This window comes from Lepidochelys kempii, chromosome 27 (genome assembly GCF_965140265.1).
Source record: "Lepidochelys kempii isolate rLepKem1 chromosome 27, rLepKem1.hap2, whole genome shotgun sequence".
In the NCBI taxonomy this organism is placed as follows: Eukaryota; Metazoa; Chordata; order Testudines; family Cheloniidae; genus Lepidochelys; species Lepidochelys kempii.
In genome coordinates, this window is record NC_133282.1 from 3,748,086 (window position 1) to 3,762,312 (window position 14,227).

General features: G+C 45.2%; 1 protein-coding gene across 13 annotated transcripts in view; it reads left to right on the top strand.

Annotated features, from left to right (window-relative positions):
- The window catches only part of PLEKHM1 (pleckstrin homology and RUN domain containing M1), a 144,490-nt gene that overhangs the window by 21,732 nt on the left and 108,531 nt on the right, over positions 1-14,227 (top strand). For 12 of the 13 annotated variants that reach the window (XR_012156415.1, XR_012156416.1, XM_073326188.1 and 9 more), the window contains 3 exons: positions 1,788-2,035; positions 8,567-9,202; positions 11,385-11,832. Coding sequence is in view for 11 of the 13 variants with exons in the window: in XM_073326188.1 (XP_073182289.1) it covers positions 1,788-2,035; positions 8,567-9,202; positions 11,385-11,832 (1,332 nt within the window). In the remaining 2 variants the exon portion in view is untranslated. Of the gene's footprint in view, positions 1-1,787; positions 2,036-8,566; positions 9,203-9,236; positions 10,706-11,384; positions 11,833-14,227 lie in introns of those variants that run through there. The other variant, XM_073326199.1, reaches the window with a different exon arrangement.

Sequence of the window (14,227 nt, forward strand, 5' to 3'; positions counted from 1 at the left end):
TGAACAAATAAAGAAAATTAGGAACTGCTTCTCCCAACTATCACCAAATCTCGGGCAGCCCGCTCTAAACAGTTGGAGCCATTTTAAGCCTTATTTGAACCCCATGTATTTTCCTAAAATAAACCTTCCACCTGAAATTTGGTCTGAAATCTGTCTGTAATCATGGACAGAGGGACCTAGACAAATTGGAGAATTGGGCCAAAAGAAATCTGATGAGGTTCAACAAGGACAAGTGCAGAGTCCTGCACTTAGGACAAAAGAATCCCATGCACCGCTACAGGCTGGGGACCGAGCGGCTAAGCAGCAGTTCTGCAGAAAAGGACCTGGGGATTACAGTGGATGAGAAGCTGGATATGAGTCAACAGTGTGTCCTTGTTGCCAAGAAGGCTAACGGCATATTGGGCTGCATTAGTAGGAGCATTGCCAGCAGATCGAGGGAAATAATTATTCCTCTCTATTTGGCACTGATGAGGCTGTCAAGGGTTCCCTCCCCACTCTGAACTCTAGGGTACAGATGTAGGGACCCGCATGAAAGACCCCCTAAGCTTATTTTTACCAGCTTATGTTAAAATCTTCCCCGAGGCACAAATCCTTCCTTGTCCTTGGATGGGTACTGCTGTCACCACCAAGTGAGTTAGACAAAGATTCAGGAGAAGGACCACTTGGAGTTCCTGTTTCCCTAAAATATCCCCCCAAGCCCTTCACCCCCTTTCCTGGGGAGACTTGAGAATAATCTACCAACCAGATAGGTAAACAAGGTGAGCGCAAACCAGACCCCTGGTTTTTTTAGGACCCTAAAAGCCAATCAGGTTCTTAACAACAGAGTTTTATTATAAAAACAAAATAAAAGAAGCACCTCTGTAAAATCAGGATGGAAGGTAACTTTACAGGGTAATCAGATTCAAAACACAGAGGATTCCCCTCTAGGCAAAACTTTAAAGTTACAAAAAACAGGGATAAACCTCCCTTTTAGCACAGGGAAAACTCATAAGCTAAAACAAAAGATACTCTAACGCATTTCCTTGCTATTACTTACTATTTCTGTAAATTTAGATGTATCATTCAGTAGGAGCTAGATTACTTGCTTGGTCTCTCTCTTTGTCTCCTGAGAGAACACACACAAAGAGCCAAAGCAAAACCCTTCCCCCCACATATTTGAAAGTATCTTCTCCCCTTATTGGTCCTTTTGGTCAAGTGCCCCCAGGTTATCTGAGCTTCTTAACCCTTTACAGGTAAAGGAGGGATTTTATGCTACCCTTAGCTGTATGTTTATGGCAGAGGCCATGGTGGATCTGGAGTATTGTTCCAGTTTTGGGCCCCCCACTACAGAAAGGAAGGATGTGGACAAATTGGAAAGAGACCAGCGGAGGGTGACAAAAATGATTAGGGGGCTGGGGCACATGACTTATGAGGCGAGGCTGAGGGAACTGGGCTTATTTAGTTTGCAGAAGAGAAGAATGAGGGGGGATTTGACAGCAGCCTTCAGCTACCTGAAGGGGGGTTCCAAACAGGATGGAGCTCGGCTGTTCTCAGTGGTAGAAGAGGACAGGACAAGGAGTAATGGTCTCAAGTTGCAGTGGGGGAGGTTTAGGTTGGATATTAGGAAACACTATTTCACTAGGAGGGTGGTGAAGCACTGGAATGGGTTATCTAGGGAGGTGGTGGAATCTCCTTCCTTAGAGGTTTTTAAGGCCCGGCTTGACAAAGCCCTGGCTGGGATGATTTAGTTGGATCCTTTTCAAAGCGAGCTGTTCTTATAACACAAATCCGCATGCTTTGTCCTTTAGTTGATCAAGAAGCAGTTGGTGAGTTCCATCAAGGGACTGCAGAAACAGTATGTGACCTCTGATGCTGTTGTAACCAGTGACACTGACGATGCTAATGCCCTGTGCTGTGCACTAGAGGCTGTGTTTGTGCATGGACTGAAGGCGAAGTACATAAAAACAGACGCTGGAGGAAAAGTGAAAAAACCATGTGGCCGTGCACCTCTTCCCCAGCCTGTCTTCTGGGGCTTGCTGAAAACCATCACGCACAGGTGAGGAGCTTCCATCTTACAGTCACTTACAGCCTGTTGCATTCCTTGGTACATTTACATAGGTTAAAAGCCACACAGTTCATGGAGCAGTCAATAGAAACATGGCCAACTCAGAAGAACTAACTCCTCCTCATCCCACCTTCTCTCAGAGTACTTCGCCCCTTCTGCCAGGAGCTTGAGGGAACACAGACCATGGAAGGGGTCTGGAAGATCAGCAGATTTGGGTTGTGTGGGACCAATGAGGGAAGCAAGTGCCAGAGTAAAGGGACCCCTTGTGACCATACCCTTTCCTCAGCTCCCAGATCTTAATCACTTAGCGCATCCCAGTTGTTGGGATGGGTCATAGGGAAGCAAGTGGCCCCTAAGGGTACCTCTACACTGCGATAAAAAAACGTAAGACTCAAAGCCCAGGTCAGTTGACTCGGGCTGCAGAGCTGAAAATTGCAGTGTGGACATTCGGGCAGGAGCCCTGGCTCTGAGAAACTCACCCACGTGGGGTCTCAAAGTCCTGGCTCCAGCCTGAGCCCAAACATCTGCACTCTAATTTAATAGCCCTGAAATCTGAGCCCAAGTCAGCACAGAGGAGCATGCTGCTAGTGGAGAGTCAGAAACTGCTCCTGGCTGGCAGGGGAGCACTGCGTGGGGGAAGAGGGGGTGGTCCAGATCTCTCCCTGCTTCCTACTGGCAGAGGAACTTGGTCGGGGGGTGGCGGCGACCTCCTGCCAAGCGCTCCGTGCATCCAGGTCACTTTCCCCAGCTGGGCTCTGCTCTCCTGTCCTCCCCTTACGCAGTCCAGGTGGGGAAAGTGACCTGGATGCACGGAGCGCTTGGCAGGAGGTCGCTGCCACCCCCCGACCAAGTTCCTCTGCCAGTGACCTGGATGCAGTGACCCCTGACACCACTTCTTGCTCCCCCCCCCCCTTACAGCCCCTTAGGAGGTAGGGAGGAGCAGTGTTTGGGGGTGGGGAGTGAGCAGCAATGCCAGCTGCTCTGTGCGTCCAGGTCAGTTTCCCCACATGGGCACAGGAGGGAGGTGCAGGGGCCAGGAGCAATGGGGGGCACCACACCCACGTGGGCAGGGCACCGAGATACAAGTTCGCCTAGGGCGGCATTTTCCCTCAGGCTAGCCCTGGTTAAGGTTTCATCTACAGTACTGCAAGTTGGAACTGTGTTGTAACCAGGTCAAGGGACATCCTATGGTAAGCAGGCTCCTTGACCCCATTGTTGTCGTAGAGTAGATGGGCCAGCAGATAACTAGAAGCCAGCATGTTTACTGGGACTTTATAGATCAAAATCAGTATCTCAAATTGCACCCAAATGAGGATCCACTGTCCTCTGTTGCTCTATTCAAGAAGCACCGCTAAATAGGGAAAGCGCCAGGGTGTGCTACTTGCAGTTTCCGAGCACATGTGGGAAGCATATAAGACAGTCTACTGAGAAAGTTGGCCACTGTATTTCTAGGGAGTTTATTGCAATGTAAGGTTTCAGAGTAACAGCCGTGTTAGTCTGTATTCGCAAAAAGAAAAGGAGGACTTGTGGCACCTTAGAGACTAACCAATTTATTTGAGCATAAGCTTTCGTGAGCTACAGCTCACTTCATCGGATGCATACCGTGGAAACTGCAGCAGACTTTATTTATACACAGAGAATATGAAACGATACCTCCTCCCACCCCACTGTCCTGCTGGTAATAGCTTATCTAAAGTGATCATCAGGTGGGCCATTTCCAGCACAAATCCAGGTTTTCTCACCCTCCACCCCCCCACACAAATTCACTCTCCTGCTGGTGATAGCCCATCCAAAGTGACAACTCTTTACACAATGTGCATGATAATTAAGTTGGGCCATTTCCTGCACAAATCCAGGTTCTCTCACCCCCTCACCCCCCTCCCAAAAACCACACACACAAACTCACTATCCTGCTGGTAATAGCTCATCCAAAGTGACCATTCTCCCTACAATGTGCATAATTAAGGTGGGCCATTTCCAGCACAAATCCAGGTTTTCTCACATCCCCCCCACCCCCATACACACACAAACTCACTCTCCTGCTGGTAATAGCTCATCCAAACTGACCACTCTCCAAGTTTAAATCCAAGTTAAACCAGAACATCTGGGGGAGGGGGGGTATGAAAAAACAAGAGGAAATAGGCTACCTTGCATAATGACTTAGCCACTCCCAGTCTCTATTTAAGCCTAAATTAATAGTATCCAATTTGCAAATGAATTCCAATTCAGCAGTTTCTCGCTGGAGTCTGGATTTGAAGTTTTTTTGTTTTAAGATAGCGACCTTCATGTCTGTGATTGCGTGACCAGAGAGATTGAAGTGTTCTCCGACTGGTTTATGAATGTTATAATTCTTGACATCTGATTTGTGTCCATTTATTCTTTTACGTAGAGACTGTCCAGTTTGACCAATGTACATGGCAGAGGGGCATTGCGGGCACATGATGGCATAGATCACATTGGTGGATGTGCAGGTATACGAGCCTCTGATAGTGTGGCTGATGTTATTAGGCCCTGTGATGGTGTCCCCTGAATAGACACGTGGGCCCACATGTCTATTCAGGGGACACCATCACAGGGCCTAATAACATCAGCCACACTATCAGAGGCTCGTATACCTGCACATCCACCAATGTGATCTATGCCATCATGTGCCAGCAATGCCCCTCTGCCATGTACATTGGTCAAACTGGACAGTCTCTACGTAAAAGAATAAATGGACACAAATCAGATGTCAAGAATTATAACATTCATAAACCAGTCGGAGAACACTTCAATCTCTCTGGTCACGCAATCACAGACATGAAGGTCGCTATCTTAAAACAAAAAAACTTCAAATCCAGACTCCAGAGAGAAACTGCTGAATTGGAATTCATTTGCAAATTGGATACTATTAATTTAGGCTTAAATAGAGACTGGGAGTGGCTAAGTCATTATGCAAGGTAGCCTATTTCCTCTTGTTTTTTCATACCCCCCCTCCCCCAGATGTTCTGGTTTAACTTGGATTTAAACTTGGAGAGTGGTCAGTTTGGATGAGCTATTACCAGCAGGAGAGTGAGTTTGTGTGTGTATGGGGGTGGGGGGGATGTGAGAAAACCTGGATTTGTGCTGGAAATGGCCCACCTTAATTATGCACATTGTAGGGAGAATGGTCACTTTGGATGAGCTATTACCAGCAGGATAGTGAGTTTGTGTGTGTGGTTTTTGGGAGGGGGGTGAGGGGGTGAGAGAACCTGGATTTGTGCAGGAAATGGCCCAACTTAATTATCATGCACATTGTGTAAAGAGTTGTCACTTTGGATGGGCTATCACCAGCAGGAGAGTGAATTTGTGTGGGGGGGTGGAGGGTGAGAAAACCTGGATTTGTGCTGGAAATGGCCCACCTGATGATCACTTTAGATAAGCTATTACCAGCAGGACAGTGGGGTGGGAGGAGGTATCTTTTCATATTCTCTGTGTATAAATAAAGTCTGCTGCAGTTTCCACGGCATGCATCCGATGAAGTGAGCTGTAGCTCACGAAAGCTCATGCTCAAATAAATTGGTTAGTCTCTAAGGTGCCACAAGTACTCCTTTTCTTATTGCAATGTAGTGAACCCTGTAGTTAAGGTTGTAAAATTGTTGTGGCCTGGGAAGGGACTCAGGAGGCCTGGATTCCATTCCCTGCTTGGTAACCTTGGTCAGGGCGCATCCCCCTTTCTGTGCCTCAGTTTTCCCATCTGTAAAATGGGTATAATGGTACTGATTTTCCTCCATAAAGTGCTTTGAGATCTCCTGATGAAAAGCACTAGATAAGAGCTAGCTGTTCTTATTTGCTATTTTCGTATGCTAATGAGTTTTTTTGAAACATTTACCTTCTGGACAGAATCTTTCAATACTGTGTCTTAGCCCAAAAGCATATGTTTTTGGAAGGTTTCCTCCAGATTCCCTTAGCTGTTTGTGAGTTATGAAAGAGTCAAAGACATCCACTTTTCACACGCTCTGGGAGACATTTTTATGCCTTTGAGCATTTCTGCCTTTGTTTTTAAAAATGAACAAAAAGACCCAAACTCTTTTGCCATGACTTTTAATATGGCTTCAGTGTCACCAACTGAAATGAGAGCTGGGACCAAGCACTAGTGTCAACATTAGATTTTGGGGGGAAATATTTGAAATCTGTTGGTTTTGATTAACCAGTGAGGGGAGGAAAGCAGCTCTGCCACTTTGCAGCTTCCCTGTATCTTTCCCTGCCCAGAGAAGGCGCTGGGCATGCATAGGAGTTGCTGGTGGAACAATGTGCATGAAGGAGCTTGTCATTGAAAACACCTTGTACCTAGTCCAAGAAATGCCTTCACCTTTGGAAAAGAACCAGTCGTGGAGCCAGCTAGTTTTGTATCTCAGCAAGTTTTGCTGCATTTCACAGTATTCTGCAAATTTTACTTTTTAATTCCTGTCAGATAATTAAGTTTGCCTGTTGGCCATTGTGAATATCCAGTCGGGACAACAGAAAATGCTCTCCAGACAAAAGAGCAGCAAGGATGGGAGCTCCTCCCCCATTCTTGCAGAGGAGTGGCAGTGCCTTATGGGAGATGTAGTCCAGCCAGGGAACCCATCCCATAGAGCAGGGGTTCTCAATCTTTTTCTTTATGAGGGCTCTCCCTCCTCCCCCCCACAACCCGCTATAAAAACTCCACGGCCCAGCTATCCCACAACAGCTGTTTTTCTGCATATAAAAGCCAGGGCTGGTGTTAGGGGGTAGCAAGGAGGGCAGTTGCCCGGGACCCCACACGTTAGGGGGCCCCTCAAAGCTAAGTTGATCAGGCTTTGTCTTCAACCCCGGGTGGTAGGACTTGGGGCCCCGGGCTGCAGTCCTGCGCAGCAGGATTTTGGCTATCTGCCTGGGCCGTAAGGAGTCTAATGCCAGCTGTGCTTGGCGGACCCCCTGAAATCTGCTCGCAGCCCCCCAGGGGGCCCTGTATCCAGGGCCGTCCTTAGGCATATGCAGCATATGCGGCTGCATAGGGCAGCCGAAAATTTGGGGCACCCCTGGGTCTTAGTGTCCACCCGTCCGCGTCTTCCTATCCCTGTTCTGCAGCCTGGTGAATCTTCGGCAGGAGGGGATCTAGTACTTAAAAGTGAAAAAGCCTTCAAGCTTGCCAGACCTATTAGCATAACACTGAAACTGTTAAAGAGCCATTCAAGTGGTAATGAAGCCATTTAACTGGCATTTGCCAACCCCCAGGTATATACTGCAGTTTCTGACAGGTTTCAGAGTAACAGCCGTGTTAGTCTGTATTCGCAAAAAGAAAAGGAGGACTTGTGGCACCTTAGAGACTAACCAATTTATTTGAGCATCAGCTTTCGTGAGCTACAGCTCACTTCATCGGATGCATACCGTGGAAACTGCAGCAGACTTTATATACACACAGAGAATATGAAACAATACCTCCTCCCACCCCACTGTCCTGCTGGTAATAGCTTATCTAAAGTGATCATCAAGTTGGGCCATTTCCAGCACAAATCCAGGTTTTCTCACCCTCCACCCCCCACACACAAATTCACTCTCCGGATGGGCTATCACCAGCAGGAGAGTGAATTTGTGTGGGGGGGTGGAGGGTGAGAAAACCTGGATGAAGTGAGCTGTAGCTCACAAAAGCTTATGCTCAAATAAATTGGTTAGTCTCTAAGGTGCCACAAGTACTGCAGTTTCTGAATTTCCTAACAAAAACAGTTGTGAAATACTGTAATATTTACTCAGAACATGTTAGTCTACAGGACCTTAGTTTAAAATTTGCTTTAAAAATATGTCATTAATGTGTTGCTGAAGATTATAAAATCACATCTCTAAAAAATCCTTGCACAGATTTCTAGATGCACAGTCTGAGTATTCAACTTTAGCCTTAAATGCTTGGATTTTCAGACATATAGTTTTTTAAATAAATCCTTCAAAAGACCACCTTTATCTAAAATACACATGCGAGCCCGGGCTGCCATCAGGCATGGGGGCACCAGTTTAATAATACTGCATAGGGCCCCATAAATCCTGATGGCGGCCCTACCCAGACCCCTGGTTGAGAACCACTGCCATAGAGGTACTGTGACAGCATTTCCAAATCAAAATATTTTGGTTTTCAAGAGTTTGGGCTTTTGATGCAAATCAGTTTTTCCCACAGAAAACAGATGCTTTTTGTGCAAAACCAGAAATCATTGCAGCCCCTGTTTTCCGTAGAAAAACAGTTTTGACTGAAAACTTCCAACAAGCTCTATTTTTTATCATTTTAGAAAGAGACATGAGATGCAGTCAGTGGCTAGGAATGCGATGTCTCACTGTGCAGGTCAAATGACGGAATACTGGGAAATGCAAGAGTTAAGGTTCTCTTCCGTGCATGCCTATCTCAGCTTCTGCCCCATCCTGGGGCTGCCTCCCTCCTCCCTGCTGTGCTGCATCTCCTGACCCTCTGTGCTTTGGGAAATGCATCTGCCCCACCCTGCCCCCCAAACTGCTCTCACAGTGCATGTTAACATGTTTTGTTCTTTCCCCCCCTAGAAACATCATTTTAGAGCTGGAACAGTTAAGTTTTATCAGCACGGACGTGGGGCGCTGCCGTGCCTGGTTAAGGCTTGCCTTGAACGATGGCCTCATGGAGTGTTATTTGAAGTTACTGCTTCAAGAGAAGTCCAGGCTGCCTGAGTATTATCAGACATCAGCCCTGCTTCTGGATGCAGAGGAATGTGAATTTCTGCTTAGCTTCTTGCAGGGGTTAACTTCCCTGACCTTCGAATTATCCTATAAATCAGCAGTTTTAAATGAATGGACTGTAACTCCCTTGTCCCTGTCTGGTCTTTGTCCTGTTTCGGAGCTTCTGGAGCATCTAACATCCTCCAGTTCTGAATCCCAGAGAAAGGAGTCCCTGGGTTTGGTCTCACGTTCTTCGGGATCTGATGATATTGAAGTTCAACCCAGCACATTGGCCCTCAGCAAAAATGAGGACAAAAGTAAACGTACGTGCTCCACGCTAAGCCTTAACACTATGGGTTCATCCCAGCTGTCCTCCAGCCTTGGCTCTGATGGCCTCCTGCAGGCCAGCTGCACTAGAAGTCCTGATAGGTGTGAGGAACCCCTGTCGTGTGACTCTGATTTAGGGACAGCAAACGCAGAGGATTTAGACAGATCTCTGCAAGAGTAAGTATCTGAGAATGCTCTTTGCTAAGGGTTTCTTAACCCTCCTCTTTACCCCTGCATTTCATCCTCTCTCTCAAAAGCAGAAAATCTATCATTCTCCCTTTCACATGCCTCTCCCCAAACCATCTTTTCCCTCATGGGTTGTGGAAAGGCAAAAGGAAAGCATGGTTACAAGGCTTGGCTGGAGTCTTCCTGCCAAGTAAAGTGACTGCAGCCCATATCAACTGAAATCTATGGAAGATAGTTGCCTAAATACTTTTGAGGATGTAGGCCAGCCTGGTTAGGCATGAGGTCTAGTTAACTGTCTTTCAGAACACTCCTGCTGGGTGATTGACTCCTGGCTGGTACCCTTGTCTCCTCCAGTAGGAGTCCAGAGATGTAACATCTCCCAAATGTTCATGCAGCTATTTTGACGCTTTATGAGGAAAACATATTTCTGATTTCTCCAATAACGTGGAGGAGCTGCAGTGTTTGCAGCCTGTAAGCAGTTTGTTTGTTTGAATCCTTCTTTTCATTTAGCTATGTAGAACCCCTTGCATGTCAGGACAGAGACAAAATAAGAAACAGTTGGATCGCAAATGTTTTCACTATCACCATAAAAAATTTAAAGGGCATTCTCACCTAGAACTAAGCAGTCTAAGCTTTGGGATGTTGTTTTTGTCTTGGCAAACACACTCTTGTTGAGTTTGGTTTTAAAATGGGGCTGTGGTCAGAAAAGTCACGCTGTGGCTATTGTCTTGTCAGCTATGTTTAGATTACTGAGGAAAGGCAACCTTTAACTGCTATCAGCCCTAGAAAGCCAGCATAACTACAGCAGACCATAGTTTGATTCGATTCTGCCTCATGTATCGCCCTCATTAACAACATTGAACATCACCCAATTTTAGATTCCAAAAAAACTTTTCATTTCTTGAGATTATGAGAACCCATTTTGATTTGATTAGGTTAATGATGGAAAGATATTTGGTTTGAGGTTATATTGAGATCAAAATTGAGAACAAAGGAGCATGAAACAGTCTCTTGACTGACCAGAGTGCTGCTGCTAATTGCTTATTACAGCTATGAATACTTACTTTTGTTGGAAATTCGACACACAAACCATAGCTAGGCACATGTTTAATGAGCAAAGTAGTCATGCAAAATTTCAATATGTAATCCTAATACATGTGCAAAGCTCTCTTCTGGGGGACCTACAATAAATAGCATGACTCGGGGTGGCTTAAACACAAACTCCCAAGTATATTCAGGATATGAATAGTTCAAAGGAAGCACCCCAGCTCTTTAGCTGGGCTGGCTTTGAACACTGTGTTCTAGAAAGCAGATTATTTTTACCTGAGCATTTATTTTTCTTATAAATGTGGTGATGCCCGTGAGTGAATGAGGAGCTCTCTCACTTTGACTTGGAGCGGCCATTACGTGATTGTACAGAAAACCCCTTTTTCCAGTCCTCAAGCTTGACACAGAAGCGGTACATCATGCCTCATCTCCAGTAAATTCTAACATGTACGTGCAGGGCTAATACACAAGCAGTTTATCGTAATTGGCACACGTAGACAGCCAAGATGCTGAGATGTGTCACCGTTGGGTTGCACAGAGCCTTCTAAAGAGGAAAGTCAAGTAATGTTAGGGGGAAACGTAGTTTGATTGGTGCAATGGCAGCATTTCTGCTGCTGCTTGGGACTCCAGGTTTCTGAGGTCGTGGAGGATGGACAGCTTGAAGATTTGATGTCCTGGCTCCACCACTTCATCCACCCCAGTGGTCTGGTAGCTGATATCTGTCCCCAGATCTGTGATTTAGTAGCTCTGCTTCAGCCTTCCAGGAGCTCTGGTCATCCATCACTAGCAACTTTTAAATCCGGATTGGTTGCTTTTCTAAAATACATGCTCTAGTTCAAACAGAAGGTAAGGGAAGTCCTGGGGCCTGTGCTGAGCAGGAGATCCAAGTAGATGATCACGATGGTCCCTTCTGGCCTTAGAATCTATGAAACAAGTATAGTGGATTTATTAGAACCTAGACAAATGGCATGGGATAGATCATTTCAGGCTTACAGTACTTCAGGGGCTGAAACCCTCAGGGGACTTATTTTTATAATCACATGACCTCTGGGAACCAATGATGTCTTGTAGCAGACTTTGTTCTGTCTATTCACTTATTTTTTATTTGCCTAAACTTTGTTTTAAGGGTATTGTCTGAATTCAGACAAGCACAGCAAGTCTCTGAACCTACCGAAGAACCGCTCCGTCCTAATCTATTGGCACCTGCCCCATTGCAGCCCGCACTTCCTCCTGCCGTCTCCAGAGCCTCTCACCTGCATTTAAACGTAACAGCGGAGAGCACTCTTTGTTCTGCACCGCTTCCTGACACCGATAACCCACAGTCCATCCATGCGGAAGATCTAGCTAAGGCCAGCAAGATACCAGATCCTCCTTCACATGTTACGGGAATCCAGTTGTTGTCTCAGCCAATCATAACACACAATGGTGCAGCAGACAAAGATTCGTCCCAACAGCTTTACATTATTAAACCAGAGGATAAAGATGGAACCAGTGAGATAAATGGTGATAAGAAAAGCCAAGAGGATCTCAGCCCAGTGACAGAATTCTTTCTTTCACCAGCAACAGCTTGTCCAGTAGGTGTTAACAATTGTTTTTCCATGTTCTTAGATCTTCGCCGCTAATCAAGTCGGGGAAGTGGTTAGGAAGCGTAAAGAGAATGTTGTGTAGAAGGCAATAGAGACTTCTAGGTTGCTGTTCGTTTTAAGTTAAGCCCGACACGCAGTGTGTTTTGGTCTCTTTGTCACTCTGGTACTAATCAAGAATACTGCCACATGGTGCATATGCACAGGTTCACTACAGAGCTGTAGTGAAAAATATTCCTTGCTCCGTACGTACTTTGCTGTAGCTGAAAGGCACACTGCTGCACTGGGCTTTGGAGAAATCAGAACGAATTAAATTACCTGGCAAATGCATCACCAAAAGCTGTCAGAGCTAGGCAGCCAGGTAAGAGCCCAGCACGCATTAAGCACCTACATGAAAGGGTGGCTGGATTTTCCAAAAGGCTCCTCAAACAGTAGCTTCCATTGTTCTTGGTGAAAGGGGATGGACTTCCCTATTCTTCTCAATGGAAGCTGCTGAGTCCTGCTGAAAATCTAGCCCTAGATTCTCTTTCCAATTTGAAAGAACAGTCTGAGAATTGGCATTCCACAATGGTAAGTGAAAGAGAGTTTCTCTTGATTTTTGGTCCTAAGGGAGAAAGCCAAGGAACGATTGGCTGCAGAAATAGATCCCCGCTTTCCAGTGGAAACGATCTGCTTGGTGTTGCTACATGCAACATCAAACATCTGGTCACCGAGGCCAGTGCAGGATAGTTCTCTCCCATGCTCAGTCTAGTTTAAATGTCTCGAGTGAAGGGGTCCCACTACTTCTGTTGGCTTACTGGAATAATCAGCTAGATTTCACTGCTTGGAAATGTTACCTGATATTCAGGCTAAATTGTGCTTTGCTTAATTCCATCTTATGACTCATCATTATATCTTAATGCTTTTACCATATATCCTTAAACCATCCTAAACAATTTCTCTTGTTGATATCTACTCTTTAAAATGCTCAGTGACCATATTACCTATCCCGCCTCTTGGCTGTAGTTTGATTGATCTATTCGTAACTTCTGGATATCAACAGGAAAGTCCATCATGCTTAAATACCTGTTACTGTCCTGCATGAGTCATTCCTGATTCTAGAGTAAACATAATCTTCCTGTTCATTGTGTATCTTGGGGCTGGCTGCCTTGTGTTTGGGGTTTGTCCCTTTACCAAACAGAAGGGACAGTTTTTTTTCCCAAAGAAATAAGTGAGTAAGATTTAGCTCATGGTCAAATTATAAGAATACTTGAAAATTAGATGGAACAATTTAGCAGTGCTCATTACATTAGAACAGCTGTTAAAGTGTGACTAAGGAATTGGTGGAAGATATCACCCAGTTGAACAACTCAGAGATAATCAGTATTTCTTATCATGAACTGAAGAGTCTGTGTATGAAATGGAGAAGTGCCTAATCTAAGGGAATAGGCTTAAACTAGTCTGGATCAGGTGTCTGGGGTTATTGTTCTAGGGTGCCTGTACCTACTTGCAGAACTCCAAGAGAGGTAGGTGTCACTTCACAATACTGATAGAAATTTGCTTCAGGATGGGTTCAAAGTTAATGAGAAAACAATATGTATATCTTTTTCCCCCCAAAATATTGTTTTATTACTTCATATAAAGATTCAGAAGACCAGACATCAGACTAGCAGGGCATGCTCTTTCGTTCCCTTTTTGGCTGAGTCCTTTTCCTTCTCATGCACTTTTAACAGTAACAAAAGTCCTCTTTGCCAGAGGCATTACAATAGGAGGTGCTGGAACAAATTAGTCAATTAAAGAGCAGCACATTACTAGGACCACATAGTAGAGTCTTGAGTTCTGAAGGAACTTGCGAGCAGAGCTGCTGACCAAAATGTGCATCTCAGATTTACCTACAATACTGGAAGGCAGCAAATAAACTACCTGCCTCTTTAAAAAACGTGCTAACAGTGATCCTGGGCTTTTCAGTGATTACAAATAGAATTTTCAAATGCCTAGATTAACATGATAGGACAGGGACAAACAAACATGGCTTCTGTTAATGAAAATTGTCCTTCTCTAATCTACTACAGTTTGAGGGCATCCACAAAATAGAAGATAAAGGAGAACTGGACAAATTCAGACTGGAAATAAGATGTAAATGTTGAACAGGGTGGGTTAATCATTGGAAGAATTTACCAAAGGTTATGGTGGATTCTCCCTCACTGGGAATTTTTATATCAAGATTGCATGTAGGAATTATTTTTTCAAACAACGCACAGTCAACCTGTGGAACTCCTTCCCAGAGGATGTTCTGAAGGCCAAGACTATAACAGGGTTCAAAAAAGAACTAAATAAGTTCATGGAGGATAGGTCCATCAATGGCTGTTAGCCAGGATGGGCAGGGATGGTGTCCCTAGCCTCTCTT